This window comes from Cuculus canorus, chromosome 2 (genome assembly GCF_017976375.1).
Source record: "Cuculus canorus isolate bCucCan1 chromosome 2, bCucCan1.pri, whole genome shotgun sequence".
In the NCBI taxonomy this organism is placed as follows: Eukaryota; Metazoa; Chordata; class Aves; order Cuculiformes; family Cuculidae; genus Cuculus; species Cuculus canorus.
In genome coordinates, this window is record NC_071402.1 from 44746226 (window position 1) to 44770721 (window position 24496).

Consider the following 24496-nt stretch of genomic DNA (forward strand, 5'->3'; position numbering starts at 1 on the left):
CTTGTCAGCATGAAGTAATGGAGCTGCATTGCTCATTTACTAGAATGGTTTGTTCCGTCATCCCTGTGATATTGCCCATCAGATGTAATACTTTTCTAGTTGCAAACTGCAGGCCACCCTTTTGTTTGGAAAATATGTAGAAAGGTGTAAGCTTTTTTACAATGGGCCCCAAGGTTGCAGTTTCGTGGGAATTAAGAGTCAGAAGTTGCCAGAGCAAGGATTTGAGGCAATGCAGGTGAAAATCCATGTTATGCTGTGTTCAGCTCTTTTAAAACCAGTCACTGTTCTCCTAGGCAGGTGAGCTTTTTGTTTCAGTTTAATATTGGATGCTGGAGTTGTGGCTTACAGCAAGTCTGCCTTTTGTGTTAGGTATTTTCAGGCTTTGATCAGCAACATGGGCTTGTTAAAGTATAAAGAAGTTTATGCAGCTGCAGCGGAAGTGTTGGGACTCGCTCTTCAATACATTTCTGAGAGAGAAAATGTGAGTGGAACTGTATTGTGTGTTTGACTATGCCTGTCTTAATTCTATGTGCATCTTTTTATACGATTACTTAGTTCAGCTGTCCTGCTCCTTTGGAGTTGACAGTGAATGGTCTCTTTCTGAGGCACTGTTCAGCTTTTGCCAACCAGTAGCACTGGTATGGTACGATTAAAGGTATGGTTTGTTTTGGTTTGGGTTTTTTTTGTTGGGTTGGGAGCGGTTTTCATTTGTTTGTTTTTAGAAATAAAGTATCTTTTGAGTATCTGTATCTGAGGTCGCTGAATAAGTTGTAAGTGTTGATGTAAAATTTGATGGTATTTTATTTTGTATCTAGTTATTTTCTAGATAGTGGATAAGGTGAATACAAAACTGTTACCCACCAAATCCTACAGTGCTAGAACTAGGGGATAGTGCTTGATGGTAACAGAAATCTGTTTGAGACAGATGCCAGAAGTACTTCTCTACATAACAGTTAATGAACTTCTGGAATCCGTTGCCAGGAAAGGTTCTAGGGGTAAGTAGCATCAGTGCATCAGCAACAGTGGCTGACGGAAATTGATGCACAAAAAAAATTATCCATGAACAGGAAGACAATAGACTACGAGGTATGCTCTACAATCCTAAATCTAATCATGGATACGCGTTTGGTTGCATGAGAGAAGAGGAGGCTCATGTGCTCCCCCTAAATATCATTCTGCAGGTGCTATTGGACACAAAAATACTTAGATATTGGCTGGGTGAATTATTAGTCCAACCTTATAGATTATTCTTACTTATCTCCTTGCTCTTTTTACTACTTTCCGCTCTGAATTGCATTCCGATTGCTCTTTCAGTTCATAGAGCATATTTTCTAAGTTGAATTCCTGCAGTCTTCTCTTTAACAGTCTTCCAAGTTCCATTATAAACAGTGTTTTGAATAAATGAGCAGAAGTGGTGTAAATAGTTTATCGTATACAAAGCATATTCCTTTGACAGTAAGTGAAGGCTGCTGATTATTTTTCACCTTTTTTGGTTTTTTTAACATTAATTAGTTGGAAATCTGCCATACTGAATGAGAACCTATGTGTTATTTATGTAAGCATACTAAGCAACTTGTATTGCAAAATTAAGGCATTGGTTCCAAAGCAATCGGAGGAAGCTCACAAATTTGTTGTTTAAGCAAGTAATCGTGTTTCAGCCAGGCATAGCTGTACAGCAGCCATGAGGCACCATGAATGTCAGGATAAGGTGAGTGTATCTTACATAGTGGCATGCACTAAAATAAAACAGTACAGCAACAGAACTGTGTGACGTTAAGGTGGTTAGAGTTTCACGGCTATGCTTGTCTTACTATCTTTATCATTTTCAGGTACTTGAAGATCCAGTTTATGATTGTGTCGTAAGAGTGTTAAAACAACATCAGAACACCCAGCAGGATAAGTTTGTTCAATGCTTGAATAAAGTCGTCAAGAACTTTGCACCTCTTGCTGACAGGTATATCGTGATTTACATGGTACGTGCATTGTAGATCTAGAAGAATAATAGAAAATAATTCACTTTTCTTTGTGGGCTTCTGGTTGTATTAAGGTTTATGAACGCAGTGTTCTTTTTGATACCCAAACTTCATGGTGTGATGAAAACCTACTGTCTGGAAGTAATAATGTGCCGGGCAGAAGAAATACCAGATCTTTATTTGGAGTTAAAGAGTAAAGATTTTACCCAGATCATGAATCACAGGTGAGTGGTCATGTGATTACAAACGTGGCTACATGGTCTAAGCTTCTTAATAACATTTTTCTATAGTGGCCACAACATTTTTCCGTTCAGCAGCATTTATAATTGATTTTCACTTTTTGGTCACTGCTCTCCTTATTTGGGCTAATGGAATTTGGGAGTTAAATGTTAAAATGGTTAGCTCACTGTGAGGAACGGACAAAAGTCCTAAGCAGCATAAAGGTGAAACACCACTTGGATGTGAATTTCTGTAGTATATATTAGTTTAGTTATATTTTATTCTTCTGTTGAACTAAAAAGTATTTACCTAAAGCCCTTTATGCAAAACAGAGTATTATTGCTCAAACCTAAACTGATCTTCTGGTTCTGTGTATGAGTGAAGAGAAAAACAATGTAACACTTCTTTTGTTTCTCTCTTTTCAGGGATGATGAAAGGCAAAGGGTTTGTTTGGATATAGTGTACAAGATGCTCTCCAAACTGAAACCACTAGAACTTAAAGAACTACTTCCTGGAGTGACAGGGTTCATTTCTCACCCTTCTGTAATATGTCGACAGCGCATGTATGATATTCTGATGTGGATTTATGATAATTACAGGTGTGTGTTTAATATGGATTTATGATAATTACAGGTGTGTTTTTAATACGGATGTTGTCATTTAGTGATTTGTCACAGGCAGAATGAAAATGCTTGTAACAGTATCTTCCAGCTTCACGTCCCTGGGTGCGGGGTTTTCCCAGATCTCAAGAATAGAGCCTTTGCTTTGCCCAAGTAGCTCTGGCCTTTGGTGGAATTTTTGTCACTTGCACTAAGAGACAAAGACTTAGTCTTGAACTTTAGCGCAGAACTAGAATGTTACTTAACCACAGCATGATGGCATAAAAGGTCTTAGCTCTGATGCTACCACTTCTTTTTCTTGTTGCCAGAGTTCTGTAATTAGTAAGAATTGTATGCTAGAGAAATTTGCTTGTGGGTAGAAGGTGTATTAAGGCACTCTGGCGTGCTCTGGATCCCTTCAATCTGGTCATATAAAGATGTTCTTTGTTTAATCCCTTAGAATAGGGAACAGGCTCAGTTTGTATGCAGTTTGACAAGCAGATTGGTGTTGAATCATGTTACTTAGTTGGGTTCTATTATATGCTTTTCCCAAAGATAACTTAAATATTTGAATGAGTAATTGTTGCGAAGAAAAAATGCAGGCAAGTTATACTCCAGTGTTACTTGGGAAAAACTAATTCCCTGTTTTTTTCTCAGTTTTAACCTTGCAAACTCAGGATTACTTCCATGTGCCTTTTATAGTAAATACCTAACATATGACTTAGCTATCTGATTTTTCTTTTTCGAAGTAGTGGAGAGACAAGACATTTTTGGCAATGAAGACCTCCGTATGAAAAAAATGCAGTGTTGTCATGCCAGCTTGAGTTTTTAATGAGAACCGCACGTTTCTCCTTTTCTCCACCATCCTCATCCTCTTATTTTGCTATAGATTGTTTGAGAGAGGTCATTGAGATTCTTTTTTCTCCTACCTTCAGTGATCCAGAAAGCCAAACAGATGGTGATTCTCAGGAAATACTTAGATTGGCAAAAGAAATGCTGCTTCAAGGACTAATTGATGAGAATGCTGAACTGCAGTGAGTAAACAGTGTTGTGATGACTGAAGTAATGAATTCCTAAATTGCTCTTTGTTTATAACAGAACAGTTGATCCTTAGAATTTTTATAAGCATTCTAATGTAAAAAAAGAGTAACACTGAGGTAGCATTATTTCCTTTTCTTCTCGTAAATTCACTTATAAAATTGTATCCCTAGTGTTAAACCAAAATTAAGTGAAGGACAGAGCTTTTGACCACGTTTCTGAGTCATGAAGAAGTTGTTTCAGTGTGTTAAACCTAATTCTGCATTAATGTTCTTGAGTTTTCGAACAGCAAGGCCCTCGCTATATGCACAAAAATAGATTAAATGTTGGAGATTGTTGGATTTTTTTTTTAATTTTTTGGTGAAGCAAAAGGTAGAATAGATCATTTCTGTGTTTGTCCGCCTTAGCGCTTATCCAGAGGAAAACTACTCAATAGAAGTAAACCTTTAATACCAGTCGAATGCAATACATGTATGGTAGATGAATGAGGTATTTGATGTAATTTAACAGAAGTATGGGATAAAAGAGTTAATTGAAGCCTTTATATTGCTTTTGTGTTCGGGTTTTTAGATTGACTTTTTGACTTTGGTGTGTTTTCTGTTTACAGATAACCAAGAATAACTTTATTCCTTGCCTTTATAGGTTAATTGTTAGGAATTTTTGGAGTGATGAGACAAGGTTACCCACAAATATTCTCGATCGCATGCTGTCACTGTTAAATTCTTTATATTCTGCCAAGATTGAAACACAGTACTTGAGCCTAATCACAGATTTTCTGCTTGAAATGACCAGCAAGAGCCCAGATTATTCCAGAAAAATATTTGAACACCCACTGTCTGAATGTAAATTTCAGGTGGGTTGTAATGTGTTATCTTGCATGCAACCATGTGACAAATTCCATTCCTTAATATAGTTATCACTTGGACAAGAATAGCATGGGGAAGGAGATTTTTGAAAGTGTGTTTATATCCCCTCATTAACAGCTGCAACAGTCATATTTTATACACAGTATCGGAAGTTTGATTTTGTGGAGGCAAAGTTTTGCTTTCTTTTCAAAATAGACGTGTTCAGTTAAAGTAATTATGTATACAAAGGATAGCTGATGTGTAGAGAGCTGAAATACCCAAAAAAGAGGACAGTGGAGAGAAGCACCATAAACTGGAGGGAAATTGTGAAGAAGCACGAATATTGTTAAAAGAGCTGTGAATGAGTCCTCAGCTGTAAATGAGTCTAGGGCTATGGAGAACCTCTTTGTGGTTTGTTTGGGTTTTTTAAAATTTTATTAACATTTAAGTTCTGCCCCTACACCTGCGATGATATTCTTAAATCTGTACTTCAATTTCTGCTATTTTGCCTTCCTTCTTTGCAATAGAAAACCTCCATTCTAACTATTCTTATTAAAATCTTTTTGTGTTCCTAGGACTTCGTAATTGATTCCAGCTGGCGTTACCGAAGTACGGTGCTCACACCTCTGTTTGTGGAGACTCAGACTTCGCAGAGTATCCACAGGAATTTGTCACAAGAAAAATCCCTCTCTGCTTCTGGGTCAGTTGGTGGTCGAGTGAGGGCTACCCAAAGGCAATATGAATTTACACCTACACAGCATGTCAGTAAGTGCAGACCAGTGTCTTCTCAAAATTTCTTGTTCGCTACAAGAATGATGTGTTACAGCTTTTTTGCAATCTTTTTTTTACAGGTGGTAGGAGTTCTTTTAACTGGCTAACTGGAAGTAGCATTGACACATTAGCCGAGTATACAGTTTCATCCTCTGAATCCTTGTCTTCATCCATGCTGTTGGTTAATAAACAGAGTGAAAAATTTAAACAAGCAGCCTTTAAACCAGTGGGGCCGGATTTCGGGAAAAAAAAGTTAAGTTTGCCTAGAGATGAGGTGGACAGCAAAACCAAAGGTCTGTAAGCCTTATAATGCAATTTCTTTATAAATATTATGTTTTTATACCATCTTTATCAGTTATTTGGCTGGCAGTCCATTACCTTTGAGACCTTCTAAAGGTTCAACTTGAGAAATTTTGTTTCCAGGAATGTGAATGGTACATAATGTGTACTAGAAAGCTCAAACTGATAGGAATTGCAAAACTGTATGTTGCTAGATGAAAGAACTGACTGGATAAAAAAACAGCCAGTGTGATCTTTGCATTCCTACCTCTTCCTAAGATGTTTCTAGCATGAATGTCAAATAGTTCTGTCCCTTCTGTGTTAAAACTAACTGCTTATCTCTTTAAAGAAGAGAGATCTCCAAACATCTCTTTTTCCAAACCATTTCAGCCGTGCTGACACGATCTGCAACAGATTGCCATCTGGCATTAGAACTACGGTGTTATTTTCTAAGAATGCTCCTTCATTCTCCCAGTCGATACCTGAAATATATCAGTACTGTTCTGGAAGGGCTTAGGCTCCTTCGCACCATTTCCTCACCATTTCACTTGCCTATCTTGTTATTAAAATTTTGGCTGGAAGGATGAGAATAGAATTTTAGCCAGGGCACTATAAACATTGGTCTTTTTAATATCTGAGAGGTGTTTTGGGGCAATTTTGAGTAGACCATGCTGAACTGCAAGAGAGAGAGTTCAGTCTGCTTTCCAGTCAGTCCCTAATCTTCTACCAGGAAAATACCAGTTACAGTGGTATGGTTTTGTTGGCTCACTGTTCTTTCCTAGGAATTTGACTGAACTGAACAGTCTGTGAAGTGGCCTTTCTCCATGACTGTCCTCAGCAGGAGTTGATCCAGTGACAGTGTTGTGATAGTAACTTTAAAAACATAGTACTAGATTATTATTACTACCCATTCTTTGAATATATTTAGCACCTGTTTTATTTTCTTTTGTACTTTATAGAATATGGTGCAAATGCTATACATTCCTTTGAGAGCTTTAAATAAGTCTGTTATATGTGGCAAATTTGTTCATGAATTTTAGTGCCTTTCCCAGTACAACAGTTTCACATTTATACCGCATCCATGTGCTTGATGTTTTTTATATGAATGCTCATTGCTTCTTCTCCTAAGAACAACTTAATTTGTTTTAATTTGCTATCTTGTTGAAAGGCCTTGCATTGAGTTGTTGGATATGAAATTAAGGAGACTGGCTGCTAAGCCAGTAAATAAGATTGTTTGTTATTATATGATTCTCTTGCCTTAAATCTGAAGTTTGCTTGAGAAAGGAAAAACTGTGAACATGATTGTGTTCCCTAGGCGTAGAAGAACGAGCAGAAATTCTAAGACTGCGGAGGCGTTTCTTGAAGGACCAAGAGAAAGTCAGTCTGATTTATGCTAGAAAAGGTGTGGCTGAACAGAAAAGAGAAAAGGTTTGTTAATCCAAATAAGTTTAAAACCTTAAGTTTTGATCCCATTTGCAGACTTGTAATTCATCTCTAGAAGTAACTTCGTGAAGAAGGGGTTGGTAAGATACTGGTTGCTAGCTACTTTTAAGAGCTTTGGAAGGTTTTGTTGGAAACCGTGCTATTTACGTGCTTAAAGCTAAATGATGTTACTTAGCATGAGTGAGAAAAGAGGTGAGTGATAGCACTTGCGGTCTACTATTTAGTGGGGATGAAATGATTCTATGTGATGGAGTCCCTAACAGCAATGGAAAGCTCATTACAGTTGTCATCCAGAAGTTAGGAGGCTTGAAGCTACAGTACACTGCAGGAATAGTTGGAGAACATTATCCAGTATCTGAAGGCAGAACTAGTTGGACAGCATTATCGTGTCTGAAGGTGAACTCAAAAATGCGATACAGGTGATGAACTAACCAGAACTGCTACATACTTTTAATCTCTAGGAATGTCAGTAGTAATCACTTTCTGAGTAGCTTAGCACTATGTGGGTTTCCTGGTTGTGTCATGTATTTACAATAAGTGTGTATATTTTTAAGCTCTGTTCAGTTTTACTGAGGTTCATTTCACTAAAAATAACATAATTATCAACCAAAAATGATAGCAGTTAGACAAAAGAGCAAAGGAACTCAGGATTGAGAGCTACCAGTTTGAGACACTCTTATAATTCTCTGCAGCTGCAGACAACTGTGTAAACAGAACTTCTGTCTGGAAGAACCACACAAACACCTATTTTGGCCAATTTATATTTACTTGCAAGCTAAAGCTAGCTACCATTTCCTCCCACCTTGCAAGAGAGAACCTGTAAATGCTTTCAGTGTGACACTACAAAATACAACCAACAAAAACGCCTGTGACATTCCACAATAAAAAAATAGAGGAAACTATGAATGCTATCAGGACCCCTTAAACTTTTCAAGAGATTTTTGCAGGTATCACACGTGGAACTCGGCAGCTTGCATACCTGATGCAGCAAAACAGGAAAAAGTAGATCCTAAGCAAGACAATATTTGGCAGTAGCTTTAGCAAAGTCATAATTTTTCTCAGCATATTTCTTTTGAAAGTTTTTTGAAAGTCATCCTTTTGAAGTTGCGCAGAAGAAAAATGTGTTCAAACAGCAAAATTACAAAGCATTTACAGAGAGAAAAAAACATGCAGGCTTTATTCGGTTTCCCTCTTCCATTCTCCCAGTGTATATATCTATCCATTGTTTGCTGGTTTTGTTGGTAATGGCAGGAGTTCAAAATAAAATCCCAGGCTCTAAACTTACTGCTGATTTCCTTATAGTGTATCAGTGCTGAGAAAAGGAAGAAAGGCAGAGGAAGAGATAGGTTTTGTCTATAACTGGTAGTAGCTCTTGTTCGATTTAAATGTATTCTTTTAAGCCTCAGCAAAAGGCAGGACAGCTATTTAACAACTGCAGTCTGCAGCAGTTTTATCACAATTTGATTTAAGTTTTACTGGGAATCAGTTCTACTAGATTGGTCCTTCTTACTTCCCCTTCCCATCACTGTGTGAAATAAAACACACTAGCTTTAGCAACGTCATTTTACTTCACACCTGGGCCAGACTGAAAACTAGCATATAAGGGACTACTGTGGCTCACCTGGCAAGCAGTAACTTATTAAGCCATAATAATTCACTAACTGTCAGACAGCATCATTCTTTTTAAAAGTGACTTAAATATTACCTATATGGAAGCAGGAACTGCAAGACATTAATATTAGAATTTAAGAGCTGAAATAAGTCTCTGAACAAGATTTTGGACTATCTAATTTACTAAGATAATTTGGGGCTTAGCTTCTTAGAAAGTGTTTCTAAACATTTGCCATGCTTATTAAACACTTCAGAAATGCTCTTGCTTATTTTGTCTTCTAGATACAGCTCTTTAATATGACTATTATTTCTTTAACATGAGCAATGCATTTCAGGAGATGAAATCTGAGGTGAAGATGAAGCGTGATGCCCAGGTTACTTTGTACAGAAGTTACCGAGTAGGAGATCTTCCCGACATCCAGATTGAATACTGCAGTCTCATTGCCCCTCTGCAGGGCCTTGCTCAGGTCTGTCTGCTTTTCAAAGGTCAATTGTGAAGTTTCCTATTCTTGTAGAGTAAACTATCTGTAGTTAGGCCACTGCTTTCAAAATTAATTTGTTGTTTTGTAGTCAACCAGTGTGACACACATTTAGAGAGCCTGTTTTTGAGGAAGTGTTTTTCCTACATAGAATCATAGAATCACTAGGTTGGAAGGGACCCACTGGGTCATCAAGTCCAACTATTCCTAATACTCCCTAAACCATGCCCCTCAGCACCTCGTCCACCCATCCCTTAAACACCTCCAGGGAATGTGACTCGACCACCTCCCTGGGCATCCTGTTCCAGTGCCCAATGACCCTTTCTGTGAAAAATATTTTCCTGATGTCCAGCCTCAACCTCCCCTGGCACAGCTTGAGGCCATTCCCCCTTGTCCTGTCCCCTGTCATTTGGGAGAAGAGGCCAGCTCCCTCCTGTCCACAATCTCCTTTCAGGACATCTGGACTGGTGCACTGATGATAGACTATGTCCTGTAGCTTTACTCACCTGAGCCAGCTGAGTTGAACACTGAGGACTTGAGACATCAGCTGTTGTCCATTGCCTCTGGGTTCCTCTGCTTGAGAAACAGATGGTGGCAGGGGGTTTGGAACTAGATCTTTAAGGTCCCTTCCAACCCAAACTATACTATGACTCTATGATTCTTTACAGATGTTATTGCAAAGGGTATCTTGCTTGTACAGTAACAAAACAGCCATTTTTGTTCTTTTGTGTGGCTAGAATGGAGTTGTAAAAATACAAATTAAGTTACTGTGTCTAAAGACTGGACTCGGACAACTCAGTAAAGCTAATTCAATATTCCTTTTTCTATCCGAGAGCAGTAGAAACTGTAGGTTGAACCAATCATGTTTTACAGCATTTGGGAAGTCACACTGTTCCTGATTACCTTTGTATTTAATTATTTTTGATAGTTCCTTATCTCTGTGTAGAAGAAGGAAGCAGCACAGCAGTGAGTTATCTGAATAGCATCAGATGAAGACCAAACTCCAGTCCCATGATAGATCGGGATGCTTAAGATTGTTACACATAGAAACATGTTTCTGGGTTGAAAAAAATACCTTTAAATCTCAAAGGAAACTGTCTGTCTGTACAGACAGTCTGTCTCTCTGTGTTGGTACCCTCAGTGTTAGGTCTGGGTCTCCTCACACATTGATGTCTTCTATTTTTTCCTGAAACCTTCTCCACTGGCAGTGGTGTCCATAAGATGGTTTTGTTTGGTTCCTGTAGTGGGAACTCTGAATGTGTGAAAATTGTAAATTCCATCCTCTCCACCAGTACTGTGGCCTGAAACCTACGTTTGTCTTGGATTTTATGTAGAAGAATTAGGATGGCATGTGAATGGTAAATTCGATAATTCCCAGCATAAGTGTGAAGCATGCCAGGCTAATTATTCCACTCCCAAAGTGTCTACACATGGATTAAGTGCAGGATGGGCTGTAGCTCTTAGTTTTGTGTTAGTTTATTGTGTCACAGCAGAATTCAATGTCTTTATCTCTTATGCTGTAATTTACAGAAAGATCCAACATTTGCCAAGCAGCTTTTCAGCAGTTTGTTTGGTGGAATTTTTCATGAGGTAGAAAAATCTAAAACTCCTTCAGAGAAAAAAGCCATCGTCCAGAAGCTGCTGAACAACTTCAATAATTTCCTGAGTATGAGCCTGTCTTACTTTCCACCATTCATTGCGTGCATCCAGGTAAATCCCACTACATGGCATGAATGTAACGGAATAGAATGTCTTTGAATGTGTTATAAACCCAGTGGTAGCGAAGATCAAATGCTGTTACTGAAATTTAGACAGAGTTGGAAAGAGAATTGTTAACGAGTTGGAAGTTTCAAGTGACTTTTATTAAGGTGAACGAGGTAATTCATGCCTCTGAACTGATTTGTCAAGGTTTCTACAATTGCTGATCTGTAGAGTTTAAGTCACCTTTTAAAGTTTTAATTGCATCAGGTAACAAGGGCTCGGTTTTAAATGAAAGGCACAAGAACAACTGAAAGGGCTACACCGGTGTCCTGTGCTTATCTTCCTGTTTCTGGGAGATGTTTGCTGAGGAATGCTTTGATATCTTGATGATATCAGTAGCTGTCAGACTGTTTGTTGTTAGCAACTCATTTATTTTTTCAAATTAGTCCATCCCATCCCCCCAAGTAGTTGCCTTTTAGTAATGAAGGAATGACTACCTTCCACCTAAGGGTGGAGTGGGTGCACCACGGCCACTTTACTGGAAAGGAAACAGAAGCCTTTCTGCTGTGAGAATATACTGACGTAGAATAGATTGCAAACTTCATCTTTTACTCCAATTTTCAGGCAGATAAAAAAGAAAACTTGTCAAAGCACCTATTACATATTCATTGTCACTGTATTTAGTGTTTCTTGTCAACTGTGTTGATCTTAATGTTGCATCTGATTTGTAGCACTCAAAATAGTCTTTCTTTGAGTGGCAGATAATGTTTTTTTCTTTCTGTTACGGAAATTTAAATACTCTGTGATGGTAAATGGCATTCATAATACAGAAGAAACATGTAGTTTGGAATAGGTTTTTAAACAGTGACAAACTTTGCTTCTTTGTCCTTGTACTTGCACATCTGAAAAAATGTGATTTCTTGTTTACTTTTTTTCTGTGCAGCTGCATAAAAGGTCAAATGCTCTGGGGATTTTTCTGGGCTGTCTTGGTATTTTTCGAGCCAGTTTCTTACAATAGCTATCTGTTAATATTCCCTCTTGACATTGCATTTGTTGGTTTCTTGATATTATCATTTGTGTTGAATTATGCTGTCTGTTAAACACTGTTGTATTAGGCTACCTTTTTCTGAATAGATGTCAGATGAAGGCTCAAAAATAGGGAAGTTAAAATTAGTCAAAAATATGGACTTTGTAAGAGCAATAAGGGCATTTCATTGTGAACTCTATTCAATAACAGAAGAACAGCAACACAAAGGCAAGCCTCAACCTGTGTATTTGAGCATCCTGCACAACAGTGAGAGAAAGTGTTTTCCCAACAGGGAACTGAGTTCATATTCATCAGGAAAGAGAGCTGAGAGAGGGAGAGCGAGAGCACACAGTGCTGAAGCTGTCATTTGGCTTGCGAAGGCTGTCCTGGTGGTTTGGCCACTTGGAAATACAGCTTCTGTTTCCTGTATACCAACAATGTAATAAATACAGGCTTTTTTCAGAAAAGCTTCCTACTTCTCTGCTAATTCCTTCTGGTTATTTGACCTTATAGTCTTCTATAGGTTCAAGTCTCATCAAGAGAGTAACTTGGTGATAAAAAGAGCTGGTTTTGTCTACAGACATCATCTTAAAATAGGCTGTGAGGCTCTGGAACTGGCTTTCAGGAAGGATAAAAAACAATCTGAAATACTAAGAAATAAGTTAACCTCGTGACAGAAGTTTACGTAGATTCCATAGAGATAACTGGCCACTGAAGAATGTGTAATTGCCTTAGAAATGTTTTAGCTGTCAGGCCGGCTTGGATGTGATTCATCCTAATCTTTGAACATGTGGTGCAAGTAAAGACACAACTGCATTGCATACGGAGCGAGGAACATTTGCTTTACTTTCAGAGGATAAGTAAGCAAATAGTCACTACAAGGCGCTAAATAGAAGGGCATTTCCTTTGATGTGGGACAATGTCTGTAAATTGTGAGACGGGAGGGTATTCGTTCTCTGGATGTGCTGTACATATTTGCATGGTTCTTGGACTTCTTTCCTAGGCATCACTAAGAAAGGGCTTTTGGTGTTACCTCAACACCGCTATTCTTTAGTTTTTAGGTTGTGCAGATGGCGCTGTGCTCCTGACACAACTCCTAAAAGTCAACAGTCAAAGAATGTGTGTCTGTATGAAAGAGTATCTGGGGCACACGTGCAACTTTGATGGAAACTGTTGGTTGAAATTGCCTGAATAGTGGATGGAAGTATGTGTTAACCCCTCATTGGAACCCACCTGGTCTATAACTCACGAAGCTATAAGAAGCTACTGTGCTTCTCTTTTATTGAGTACAAATTTATTGGTGTGAGAGTCTCAGCTATACAAACTGTATAATGAGTTTGCTCCTGCAGAATACCTGTTCTGCAAGTGTTTTGCTGGTTGCCATTGATGAGATAATTGTAGGTTGGTTGTTCTCACAGTTTGCTGTTACAGTTTCCAAATAGTGATTTTGTTTCAATTGAGCCTACTGTGTTGCAAGAATCAAAGGTTAATTTTCATTCAAAAACTCAGTGCTATTTCTTGTAATGAAAGTGATATTGTCACTTTTCTATGTTGTAGATTTTTTTTTTCCAAACACCTGGCTTTAACAAACTTTTCTGCTACTTTCTCGATATATTTACCTGTACTCAAGTATTTAAAGAAACCTTTAGGTAAACAAGAACGTTTATCCCTGAAAAAGAGATTATTCTGTAGTTGGGCTGATGTTAAATAGGATAAGGATCTGCTAGAAGTATTGTCATGTCTTTAAAGCAGGCATGGCTAGATGAGTACAGTACTAAATGGATCTAACAGGAAGCTGTGGTATGCTAAAACTGGGTATGTGTGTGGATAGAAAGCCTCCAGCTTGGAGAATGCATCATGATTAATTATGCCTTTGGCTTATGGCAGGAGTACACTGCTCAACAGGTTAAGTGAAATGCAGCTGATATATAGTGGACACCACGCTGTCAACAAAAAGGAGGAAAGGCTGAGGCTGTGAATGTGTCCATCTACGTCTGCCCCACTTCCTGTGTGTTTTTTTTGGACGAGAGTTGTCCTCTGCGCTGGAGAGAAACAGAGTAGAATAATTATTCTCTACTGTTCTCAGTCTAAAGAGCAACAGCACAGAAGGAAAAGAATTAGTCTTTCCAGAGCTGGGAACTTGCGGAGATTCAACAGCTTATTTCCAAAACCAACACTATAAGAACAGGGATATCAAATAAGTGATCTGTAGAAAGTAACTATCGGTATAGTTTTGACCAAGTCAAAACCTCTTATTTTGTTTCATTTTATAGGAAGTGAGTTACCAGCACAGAGAACTACTAGAACTGGATTCAGCTAATGTGAGCACAAGCTGCCTTGCAAGTTTACAGCAGCCAGTGGGCATCCTTCTTCTGGAGCGTGCCCTGATGGCTCTGTCCCCTGCGGAGGAGCCCCCATCCAAGCGGATGCGCGGGAGGACAGAACTTCCCTCAGATGTGATCAGATGGATTGAACTTGCTAAGTAAAATCTTGTTTGATACAATTTGCTCCTATTTAGCTCTGCATTGTGAACAACTCCACCTTTATCGCTTATGGGATTTCTTTTTTTAGTCTTTCCTTTTTTGAGTTAGATATGCTGCTAATTTCTTGTCAGTTAATTACTGTCTTTCAGTTAGAGAAGTTAAACTTAACAACCGTGTGCCATGATGATGCTATCAGACTGCTGAAAAACACGTTCATAGATTTTCAACAGCGGGGGTTTCCATGGCTCAAGTATTACCCTACAAGATGAATTTAATCTAGTTAAATATATATTTATGATCTTATATAAGAAATATCTATAAAATTCGTTACTATTACAAGCCATTAGTATTACTGCTTACTGAATGATGATAATGGTGATGATAATAATAATGGTAGGCTTATGTTTGAGTTTATATACCTCTATTTAAGTAATTAAAAGATTTTCCTTTTCAATTTTACTAGGCTCTACCGATCTCTTGGGGATTATGATGTCCTTCGTGGCATTTTCAGTGGTAAGATTGGGACTAAGGAAATGACACAGAAAGCATTGTTGGCAGAAGCAAGGAATGATTATGCTGAAGCAGCTAAATATTATGATGAGGTAAAATGACAGCAAATTTTTTTTTTTTAAATAAATCTCTCATGCCTTAAAACTAATAAGCCAAAATTAAACATTTTGACAAGCAGCATATCATTTTAAATGTCGTTGTGTTTTGTTTGATTGATGGTTCAGTCTGTAGTCATGGAAGCAGATTAGGAGTCACAACAGAGCAGTAAATGTGATACTGCTTGCTATTTGTTAGAAAGCTTCACATATGCGATCACCTGAGCAGACAAATAAAACACTATGGGCACACTGACAAGAGAGCAAATTGCGTGTGTTTATGACAAAGAAAATTTGAGTTCTAGTGAGCAAAAATGAAGAAGGATCTTATTAACTTTCTTTTCAAGTCTTCACTCTTTAAAAATGCAGGTTTACTAAAGATTACAATCTGAAGTGAATTTATGTATAAATATGGACAAGCTTGAATTTTCTGCATTTAATTGCTTTCATGTTCTGGTAAATGGATAGGTATTTCTATGAGACAATGAATTATTAAGTTCCTGGTGACCTGGAACTGAAAATAGTGTCAGATTCCAGCTAAGAATCTTCTTCCCCCTCAAATTCGTTTCCTAGGCACTCTCTAAAGAGGACTGGCAAGATGGAGAGCCAACAGAAGCAGAGAAGGACTTCTGGGAACTTGCATCTCTGGAATGCTATGACCATCTCACGGAGTGGAAGTCTCTGGAATATTGTGCTACTGTTAATATCGACAGTGGAAAACCTCCAGACCTAAGCAAAACATGGAATGATCCATTTTTTCAGGTTTTTAGAAATCACTTTGTTCATACTGCACTGTTTTTACCTCTGCAGGGATGTCCTGCACTACTGTGATTTTGGCTGGAAATCAGTTACATTATCTGGGTTGTTTTTTATTATGGAAATTAGCAGGGAATCTGATATATAAAATATTTGAAACAGTTACTTCTGCTGTATTTACAATGTTTAATTTTTACCTTGAGTCTATGGCTGATCATGTAAGACTGGCTTTATCATCATAATCGTCATCTTGCCATGGTTTTGTTGCTTTTTTATCGCTTCTATTTATTTCATGTTTTAAGAGTTACCAGACCACTGGGTTTGAAACTCATAGAATTTACTAACAACTTTTTGACCCTATCAGAAAAGGCTACTGTGATTTGTTAGCAAATAGGAATTTGCCCAAAGGGAAAACGTTTAAGAAAACCACTGAAAATAGTTTTACGTTTAATTGATGCGCCACTGATGACAAAAAAATGATCATCTAATATACCATTCCTGGAAATAAAGACTGTATTTTCATCTTGTAGGAGACATATCTGCCTTATATAATACGCAGTAAGTTGAAGTTACTGCTTGGCGGGGAAAACGACCAAAGTTTGCTCACTTTTATTGATGAGGCAATGAAGGCAGAACAGAAGAAAGCCATTATAGAAATGTATTACAGTCAAGAGCTTAGTCTCCTTTACATCCTGCAAGATGATTTTGACAGAGCTCAATATTACATTAGCAATGGCATGCAGATCTTCATGCAGGTAACAAACTCTGCTATTTCTGATATGATTTTTCTATATGAACTCCTGTGAAGCTGTTGTTGCTGTTATTGCTGCTAGATTATACTTTTAAGAGAAACACTTGCCCAAATACAATGAAATCTAAGTGCTTTCCAGTAAGATGACAGAACTTCCTTTGAATTCACTGCTTGAAGTGATAAGACTCGAGCCAGCCAGTACAATGAGTCCTCCCATTTTAATTTGTTTTATTTTGCTAATTTCATCTGCTAGAAATTTTTCAGAGTAGTTGTCTGTGGCGATTCATAGCAATTTTATTTCATTCATCTTTTCAGAAGCCTCCTGTCCCCAGAAAAAGCTTGAAAAGAGAGTATTACATCAGGAGGTTACAAGTTCCATCCATTACTAAGTTTTAATTAGACTGTAGGACTGTCCTAAAACCTAGGATAGGAACTGCAGTTAGAATATGCCTCTAGAGTTGTCCAAAACAGATTTTCTCTCAGATTACAGGTTATTAAATTACTTGTAAAAGGTTGGGGTTTAGAGCATAATGCCTAGCAGCATCAAATAGTTTGTAGTGCGCTGGATAGAATCATGTTGTAAACTCTGTGTATGAAATCTTCCATTCTTTCCTTTTCTCTTCAGAGCTATTCCAGCATCGATACTTTGTTATATCGAAGTCGAATGACCAAACTGCAGTCTGTACAAGCTTTGACAGAAATACAAGATTTCATCAATTTTATAACCAAAAGAAGTAAAGATTTATTTTTTCCTTAAGTGATTTTCCTTTCATTGTGTTAAGTAATCATGGTTTCCTTAACTTTGAATTTCTATTTCCACACTTAAAGGACTGAACTCCTGTTTGAGGAATCATAGGTCTGGAATTACAGTAAAAACTGTTGTACTTGTTTAAGATAGGCTTGAAGATTCTGTGTTGTATTGCAAAGTTTTGTTAGCCTGGCTGTTGTGATAAGAGTTAAGTATCTCTTTTAGTGTAAGTAATAGTTTTGAACCAAGATTTTTGTTGGGGTCACTTTTGGTAAAAAAATAGTTGTTAGCAGAGATAAAAGATGGATGTATATGTAATTTGTAGCTACTGAGGCAGGCATGAAATACAAATTTATACTCATAAACCGAATTACATATTAAATTTATTAAAGAGTTCCACTATATTATAGCATATTCCTTTATGTGGTGATGCCCAGTGACAGTTGACCCTGGTCCTTATTTAATCTTTTGTGCTTCAGCAATAAGCAAAAGTAATATGATCACCAAATAGTGTATTTAATGCAAGCCCAGAAATACAAGTGTGTTGTTCTATTAGTTTTGTGGTTTGAATGTTACACTACGTTTGGTTTAGGCCTTTTTGACTTTGGTTGGATTTAGATGCATTTGAAGTATTTTTAATTGATTTCTAGGTAACTTAGCCTCACAGGCTTCCCTTATGAGACTTCTCAGAATTTGGACAAGCAGATATCCAGATGCTAAAATGGATCCTATGAACATCTGGGATGATATCATCACAAATCGGTAAAATTACATTCTTGGGTTAGCTTTTCCTTCGTCTGCCTGATGAGTTCTGAGAGGTGCTTTTTCTAATACTGCTTGTTTTTATTTTGGGAGGAGGTGTTGTTGATCCAGTGTATGACTGTTGTAATAGCTTTAGGATTATAACTGAGGGTTGTGTGACTAACTTGTAGTGAGAAGCAAAAGGAAGTTGAGAAATGGACAGAGAATAAACCACATCTTGATACAGAAACATAACTGTTAGTTTAGGCATTTTCTTGCATCAATGACTACGTGCATTGTACGAGGTAGCCCACTTCAGCAGCTTTTAAAAACATCCACTTGTAATTGAGTAGATCAACTGCATTTAGTTCAATAAAACACCACACAAAAGGCCAGGCCATTATAAATAAGAATACTTACCTACATTGTAGGCAGTTCCAAAGTTAGGGAGTGTGCAAAATAAGCCCAGCCCTGTCACTATCAGTACTTCATGTGTTTATAGGAAAGTTAATGACGAGTGCTGTAATTAGAGAGTTTTACGTGAGTGTTGCTAGAAAGAACAAAGTCTCTCTGGAGACTCCTTTGGATTAGCTCCAAAGAAGCTGGAATGCTTTTTTTTCAATTTGAATTTTTTTTGTCCTCCCTATGGTATCTGTATTCATCCCAGTCCATTCTTCCCATGCAAATTTAGATTCTTTCTCCTTAACTGGGGGAGAATTTCTTCAGTGGCTCAGCTAACAGCCACTGTGTTCTGTAATTGATTTTATTATCTCTAGGTGTTAAGGAAGCATAACTACAGAAGAGCTTATTGCAATTACATATTAGGCAGAATATATGATATGCCTTATGTTTATGACTTGAGGCTTGTCGGTGTCTTGAACGTTTTTATGTGCTTTTAAGAATCTCATCTTAAATTAGTGACAAAGGATGTACATTTATTCACTGCCAAGCCCTACTCCAGACTACAATGCTTTCCCCTGCATTGAATAGCAGTCTGCATAATGAGAGGTGCTATTAAATTAGATAGGACTACTTGTAGAATTAAAAGGATTTAGCATTGATTAGTGGCAATTCCCTTCCAAATGTTATAGTTGCTGGTCTTTTCTGGAACACAGTGCTTACATGTGTTGGTGTAGTATATGGTTGACATGAAGTACACCTTGGCACTTACACGATATGAACAAGACTCCCGATTGTTTCCACTTCTGTCAAGTGGGAATGCAAGTTATGCCTTGATGAACTTCGAGATTGTAGCTGCTATTTTAAAGGAACAAACTAACAAAAAAATCCTGCTTTATAATGGATGCTTTCTAGTAATTTTGTTGATTCAAAATTGTAGAAAAATCTTAGGGTCAACCTGTCCCAGGCTGTGACTCCAAGAACTATGCTTAACACTTGCTAAAGGTGATTGCTCTAACTTGCCTTTTTTTATTAGCTTTGTTTACTTTGTTGATCAGACAGATCAACACTTTTGAATATTCATTCCCTTGCGTGTGTACCAGAGTCATTTGTACTCCTGTTGTCATTGTGCAGGTGTTTCTTTCTTGACAAACTGCAGGAGAAACTTCTCTGTGATCAAGCCAATGATAGTATGGAGGTGGATGAAGAATATGGTGCTGGTGACCAAATGGAAGTGGATCAACAGGATGAAGACATGTACTCAATGATTAAAAGCTGCAAATTTAACATGAAAATGAAGATGATAGAAAGTGCCAGGAAACAGGTAACTGTACTGTTTGATAGTTTCCAGTTGTGTGAGAAAATATATAGAAACTACAGTTGAAAAAGCCTTGTAGGTGGTCTTGGGTACTTTTCTTTGTCTTGTCTGTCTTTGACCTTGTTGTCTGGAACATTTTGAAAGCTCAAGGAAGTCAGTTCCACAGAGAAAGAAAACAAATGGATGTTAATTAAAAACTTGGTGATAATTTGTTGTTACTGGAAATGTGCCTGAAGGCCCCTTTGATCTACAGATGGTTTCTGACACTCTAACAGGCAGATAAAGTATCTGAAATGCTTCAACCTTTAACAGAGGATTCTCGCAACCAAACATACTTTCTCATTTACAAATAATCTCTTTTGTACAAGAAAACAATTCAAATTCAGATTGAATCAATATAATTTACTTCAGTCGGCAAAGATGAAACATTTTACAACACTTTTTTTTACAATTTTCATTAATGCTGTTAGGCGAATCCTTCTATAAAGATTTAGAGCTAAATGACTTAGAAATTTGGGGTTGGATCTGACTATTAAAATGACTGAAGTCTAGGAATCTTTGATAACAGGCCTTTAGTGTTTCAAGCTTGAGATAAGATGAATAATATTTAAGTCAAACTCTCCTTCATCTACTAAGATGCTGCAGAAATCTGCAGTCAGTGACAGTTTATTTTAAGCACTGTAATAACCAAATATAACATTAATGCTCTGTAGACCATACACTCCTAAAGGAGTAAATGAAAAATAAGATTTCCTTTAATGTTACTTATATGAAACTTTTCATCAAAACACAAACATAAGTGATTTGCTTCATGGCATTATAAATCAAGTTACATTCCCTATGTATGTTTGTACTTCAGAACAGTTAAAGCCTGTTTAGTTATGCAGATAGAATTATTTTTATTTTCTCAGTTTGTCAAACCTCTGTTCTTCTTTCTTTTGAATTTTCTCCCATCAGCATAAATCTATTTTTGAATGTGAGACCAAACAAGCAGTTGACCTCTCTTCATGTTCTTATAGCTTTACTTGTGTTACCTAGATCCCCTCGTCTATTAATTTTGTTGCAGAAAGGTTCTGTTTCCTCTTCAGATATGTTATCTGAAAATTCTGTCTTAATCCGAATATAGAACAGCTTCTCGGTTGCCAAGAAGCTTCTGAAAGACCTACGCAAAGAAGCCAAAACAAAGGAAGACTGGCTGGTGAGGTGGAATTACGCCTATTGCCGCTTTACACATAGTTGGAGCCGGAACCAGAGTTGTCCTGAACGCATGCTCTCAGTGTTAAAAACCATCTCCCTGCTTGGTAACAGCCTTCTCTTTGCCTCACTTTGTTTATTATACAAAGCTGCTTTGTTGTCAAATTACCAACCTTGGTCTTGAATTCCAACAGAAGATACCAAATCCAACTATCTTAACAAGAACATAACAGCCTTCCGAAACCAGAATCTTCTTGTGGGTACTACGTACCACATCATGGCCAATGCTCTTAGTCAGGATCCAAGATGCCTTGAGCAAATTGAGGAAGAAAAAGCTGGGAAGATATCAGCACTGTCAGGAGAAAGTCTTGAGAGTCCTGAAAAGGTAAATGAGAGGGGGAAAGCTTTTAGGCATTTCAGTGTTGTAATCGCTACTTCAGTAGGTAGTGTAATGATAGATATGGGTAGATACAGAGAATGTGGAACTCATCTGCCCTTAGCAGCGATGTTTTTTCAGGAACAGTAGCTGGGGGAAGTAAAAAAAGAAAATAAAAAAAAAAGAAAACAAACCTCAAACCACTGTGGTTGCTTTTTTGTCTGGTTTTTGCTCTCCTGGATTGCTGCACCACTGTAGCCTTTTTAATTGGGAGAGTGTTCTTGTGTTTCTATGATCCTGCATTTATGTGGAGGGGAAAGACATAGTCCTAGCACCTGCATATACATTGGCAAGACAAGGCTCGGAAGTGTGATTCTCAAAGAATGCCTTTATTTCAGCTGGGCATTTCTGAGCTGCTTCATGCTGACAGACGATCCTATTTTATAAAGAGATCTTTATAATACTCATAGTGATGATACTGATGCACTTATTTTATTTAGACAGTTTTAGTGATGTAGGGAAGTGGAGGTCATTTTTGCCTTTCAGGAGGAGATGCGTATTTGAACAAGACCGTGACAGACTGTGCTGCATCTCACATCATGTGTGTTGTCAGTTGTCCCAGATGCTATTGCACTGATTTCTTGTCTGTCAAATCGATTGAGCAGGAATTTGAATTACCACTGGTTACTTATTTCTGTTAACTTTAAATGCCACCAGGAAGACCATATCAGTATAAAACAGAAAAAAAAGTTCTTAATTTGTATTTTTTATGGTTATTAAAGAAAAGCAAATAAAGAAGAGATTCTTGCAAAAAAAATAAAGATTTTAAAAATTTCAGGTGTGTAGAAACTTGAGCAAAAGCTTAAGCTTCATTTGTTAGCTAATTATTAAGAGCATTCTTCTTAAGGAAATCTAGAATATTGCATAAAAAAAGGAAATCTAGAAGGTTTTTTTTTTTTGACTCATCTGTGTTAGGTGAGTCAAATTGGGATACCAGATATATCTGGAAGATTAAGGAGATTAGCCTTATTTTACCTTAATATTAAGCAGTACTGTGACCCTGGTCGTTTCTCTCTACCTATCTGAAATATGAACTATTTAATTTCAATTACAGGATTTTTTTAGTTAGTTCAACTCAGTTCTGCAGCAATTTTCTATTTTGTTTATTAAGTACAATAGCTACGGTGTCTGAGGTTGGTGAGCTTGTTGGCAATATGAGAATATATGTACTTGATTTATAAACATTCAGTTATAAAGGATTTTGTCAAGTCTTTCATTCCATTATTAGAACGGAATGAAAGCATTAGAAGCATATGATCAATGCGACTGTTTGTAATAGGGAAAAAGTCATCAGATTTGAAATAGTTTGGTACGTGCTTTTTTTTATACAAGTTCGAAGTGTAGCTGTTTCACAGGCATTGCAGATATGTCTTAATGGAAAAGAATTACTTTTTTTTTAATTGTGTCTTCTGTTAACTGTGGAAATTGTAGTAACATTAACTTTTTTGCAGTTAAAAAATTCCACATAACATTTCCAGACTGTGTTAAAAGTGTGTTTTATATTTTTCCATTGAAAATTGTGAAAGTGAAATTTCTTCTAATTACTGCTAGAAATAACATCCCAGTTTTTTTCCTTTGTTATCAGCTGCTCAAAGCATCTAATACAGTTAAAGTTTTGTCTGCTCAAGACTTGCAACCAAGTTTCAGTTTCCAAAAGAATTGTCTAATGCTACTTGCTAACTTGTTTTTTTTCTCTTATGGATGAATTTCAGGTATTGGCAGGTCTGCACAGGAAGGCTTTTCAGTGTTTCAGCAGTGCCGCAAGGAAGTCTGAAGAGGAGGTGCAGTCCCACTCCATGGAATGTATAGATGTGATGGGAGTCATTGATGCATATATGACTTTGGTCAATTTCTGTGACCAGCATCTGCGTAAGGAAGAAGAAGGCTTGCTTGGTGAGTCAGGATTTCTCTGAAGCATGTGAGGTGGATTTATCTGTTGTACGTGAGCTTTTGTGATACCCAGGATATCTCCTTGAGTAATACAGCTCGAATTTAAATGGAACAGTTTGTCCTCTGGTTCAACAGTATTTATATTCCTTTCCCCCCACACACTATTTCTGCTAGCTCTAATACTAGTGAATCACTCATAGTGTTTCTTACTTGTGAGATGCTGATCATATCCAGCAGATGCTTCCCTTGTTCCTTCCCAGACCACAGCAGTCCTGTGTTTAAAGCACGCGAGATACCAGCAGTGATGCAGCCTCCTGATAAAGCTAATCCTTACAGTCCCCAAGTGCATGTGTTGCTGATGTGTGCAGTTCAAACAGATGGGAAGGAGAACAAAGTAAAAATACAAAATACAGAGGGGAAAAAAAACACTGAATTATAAAGATGAATGTTCCAGCTGATCAAAGACATGGAACAAGTGATGGTGTTTCTGATAATTCTTGTTTAATGTCTCTTGGCAGAAATTAACACTGCAGATCTGCAGCTATTCCCAGCTATTGTGGTGGAGAAAATGATAAAAGCTTTAAAACTGAACTCCAGAGAAGCCAGGCTGAGATTTCCTAGACTGCTGCAAATAATTGAAAGATATCCAGCAGAGACATTGGGTCTAGTGACACGAGAGGTTAGTTGCTTCCATTTTCCTGGCAGCAAATGTTGCTATAAATCGAATTTAAAAGGTGGTGCTTGGAGGTTGGATAGACAGAGGGGTTAAACTGTTAAGTTTTCCTTCAGGTAAATCAGATAAATTTTATCCCATCTTTGTTTCTTGTCTTATCTCTATTATAGTGCATCTAATTCATATGGACAGAGACTTTTTTTTTTTTTAAATTTAACTTTTTATCACTATTCTGATTCCAAGTATTAGTTTGAGAGCTGCTGAAGAAAAATTTTGGGTTTTTTCTTCCTTCTGAACTATTTAAGTGGGCTGATAAAGATGCATAAGACTAGGGTGAGGAATGTATCTTATTTATGTAAGCTGAGTTTCCTGTATACAGGAAACCATCTGCTTTTCCAGGCTCATTTTCCACTTCTCCCACCTCTCCCTGCCCCTCACTCCAGAAGTTACTACAGCACCATCCCTCCCACGACCTGTCCCTCCACTGCCATTCCATCACAGGATAACATAGAAGGAC

At 37.5% G+C, this 24496-nt stretch overlaps 1 protein-coding gene across 2 annotated transcripts in view; it reads left to right on the forward strand.

The window, feature by feature from the left end:
• The window catches only part of PRKDC (protein kinase, DNA-activated, catalytic subunit), an 87413-nt gene that overhangs the window by 47083 nt on the left and 15834 nt on the right, over nt 1-24496 (forward strand). Inside the window, exons 52-73 of one of the 2 annotated variants that reach the window (XM_054057281.1) lie at nt 370-481; nt 1830-1954; nt 2048-2197; nt 2618-2791; nt 3727-3825; nt 4472-4682; nt 5250-5439; nt 5526-5738; nt 7040-7152; nt 9114-9245; nt 10788-10967; nt 14259-14467; nt 14932-15070; nt 15647-15835; nt 16360-16584; nt 17206-17314; nt 17979-18090; nt 19603-19792; nt 20913-21087; nt 21175-21365; nt 23129-23309; nt 23825-23985. In XM_054057281.1, the coding sequence (XP_053913256.1) occupies nt 370-481; nt 1830-1954; nt 2048-2197; nt 2618-2791; nt 3727-3825; nt 4472-4682; nt 5250-5439; nt 5526-5738; nt 7040-7152; nt 9114-9245; nt 10788-10967; nt 14259-14467; nt 14932-15070; nt 15647-15835; nt 16360-16584; nt 17206-17314; nt 17979-18090; nt 19603-19792; nt 20913-21087; nt 21175-21365; nt 23129-23309; nt 23825-23985 (3580 nt within the window). The remainder of the gene's footprint in view (nt 1-369; nt 482-1829; nt 1955-2047; nt 2198-2617; nt 2792-3726; nt 3826-4471; nt 4683-5249; nt 5440-5525; nt 5739-7039; nt 7153-9113; nt 9246-10787; nt 10968-14258; nt 14468-14931; nt 15071-15646; nt 15836-16359; nt 16585-17205; nt 17315-17978; nt 18091-19602; nt 19793-20912; nt 21088-21174; nt 21366-23128; nt 23310-23824; nt 23986-24496) is intronic. The other variant, XM_054057282.1, reaches the window with a different exon arrangement.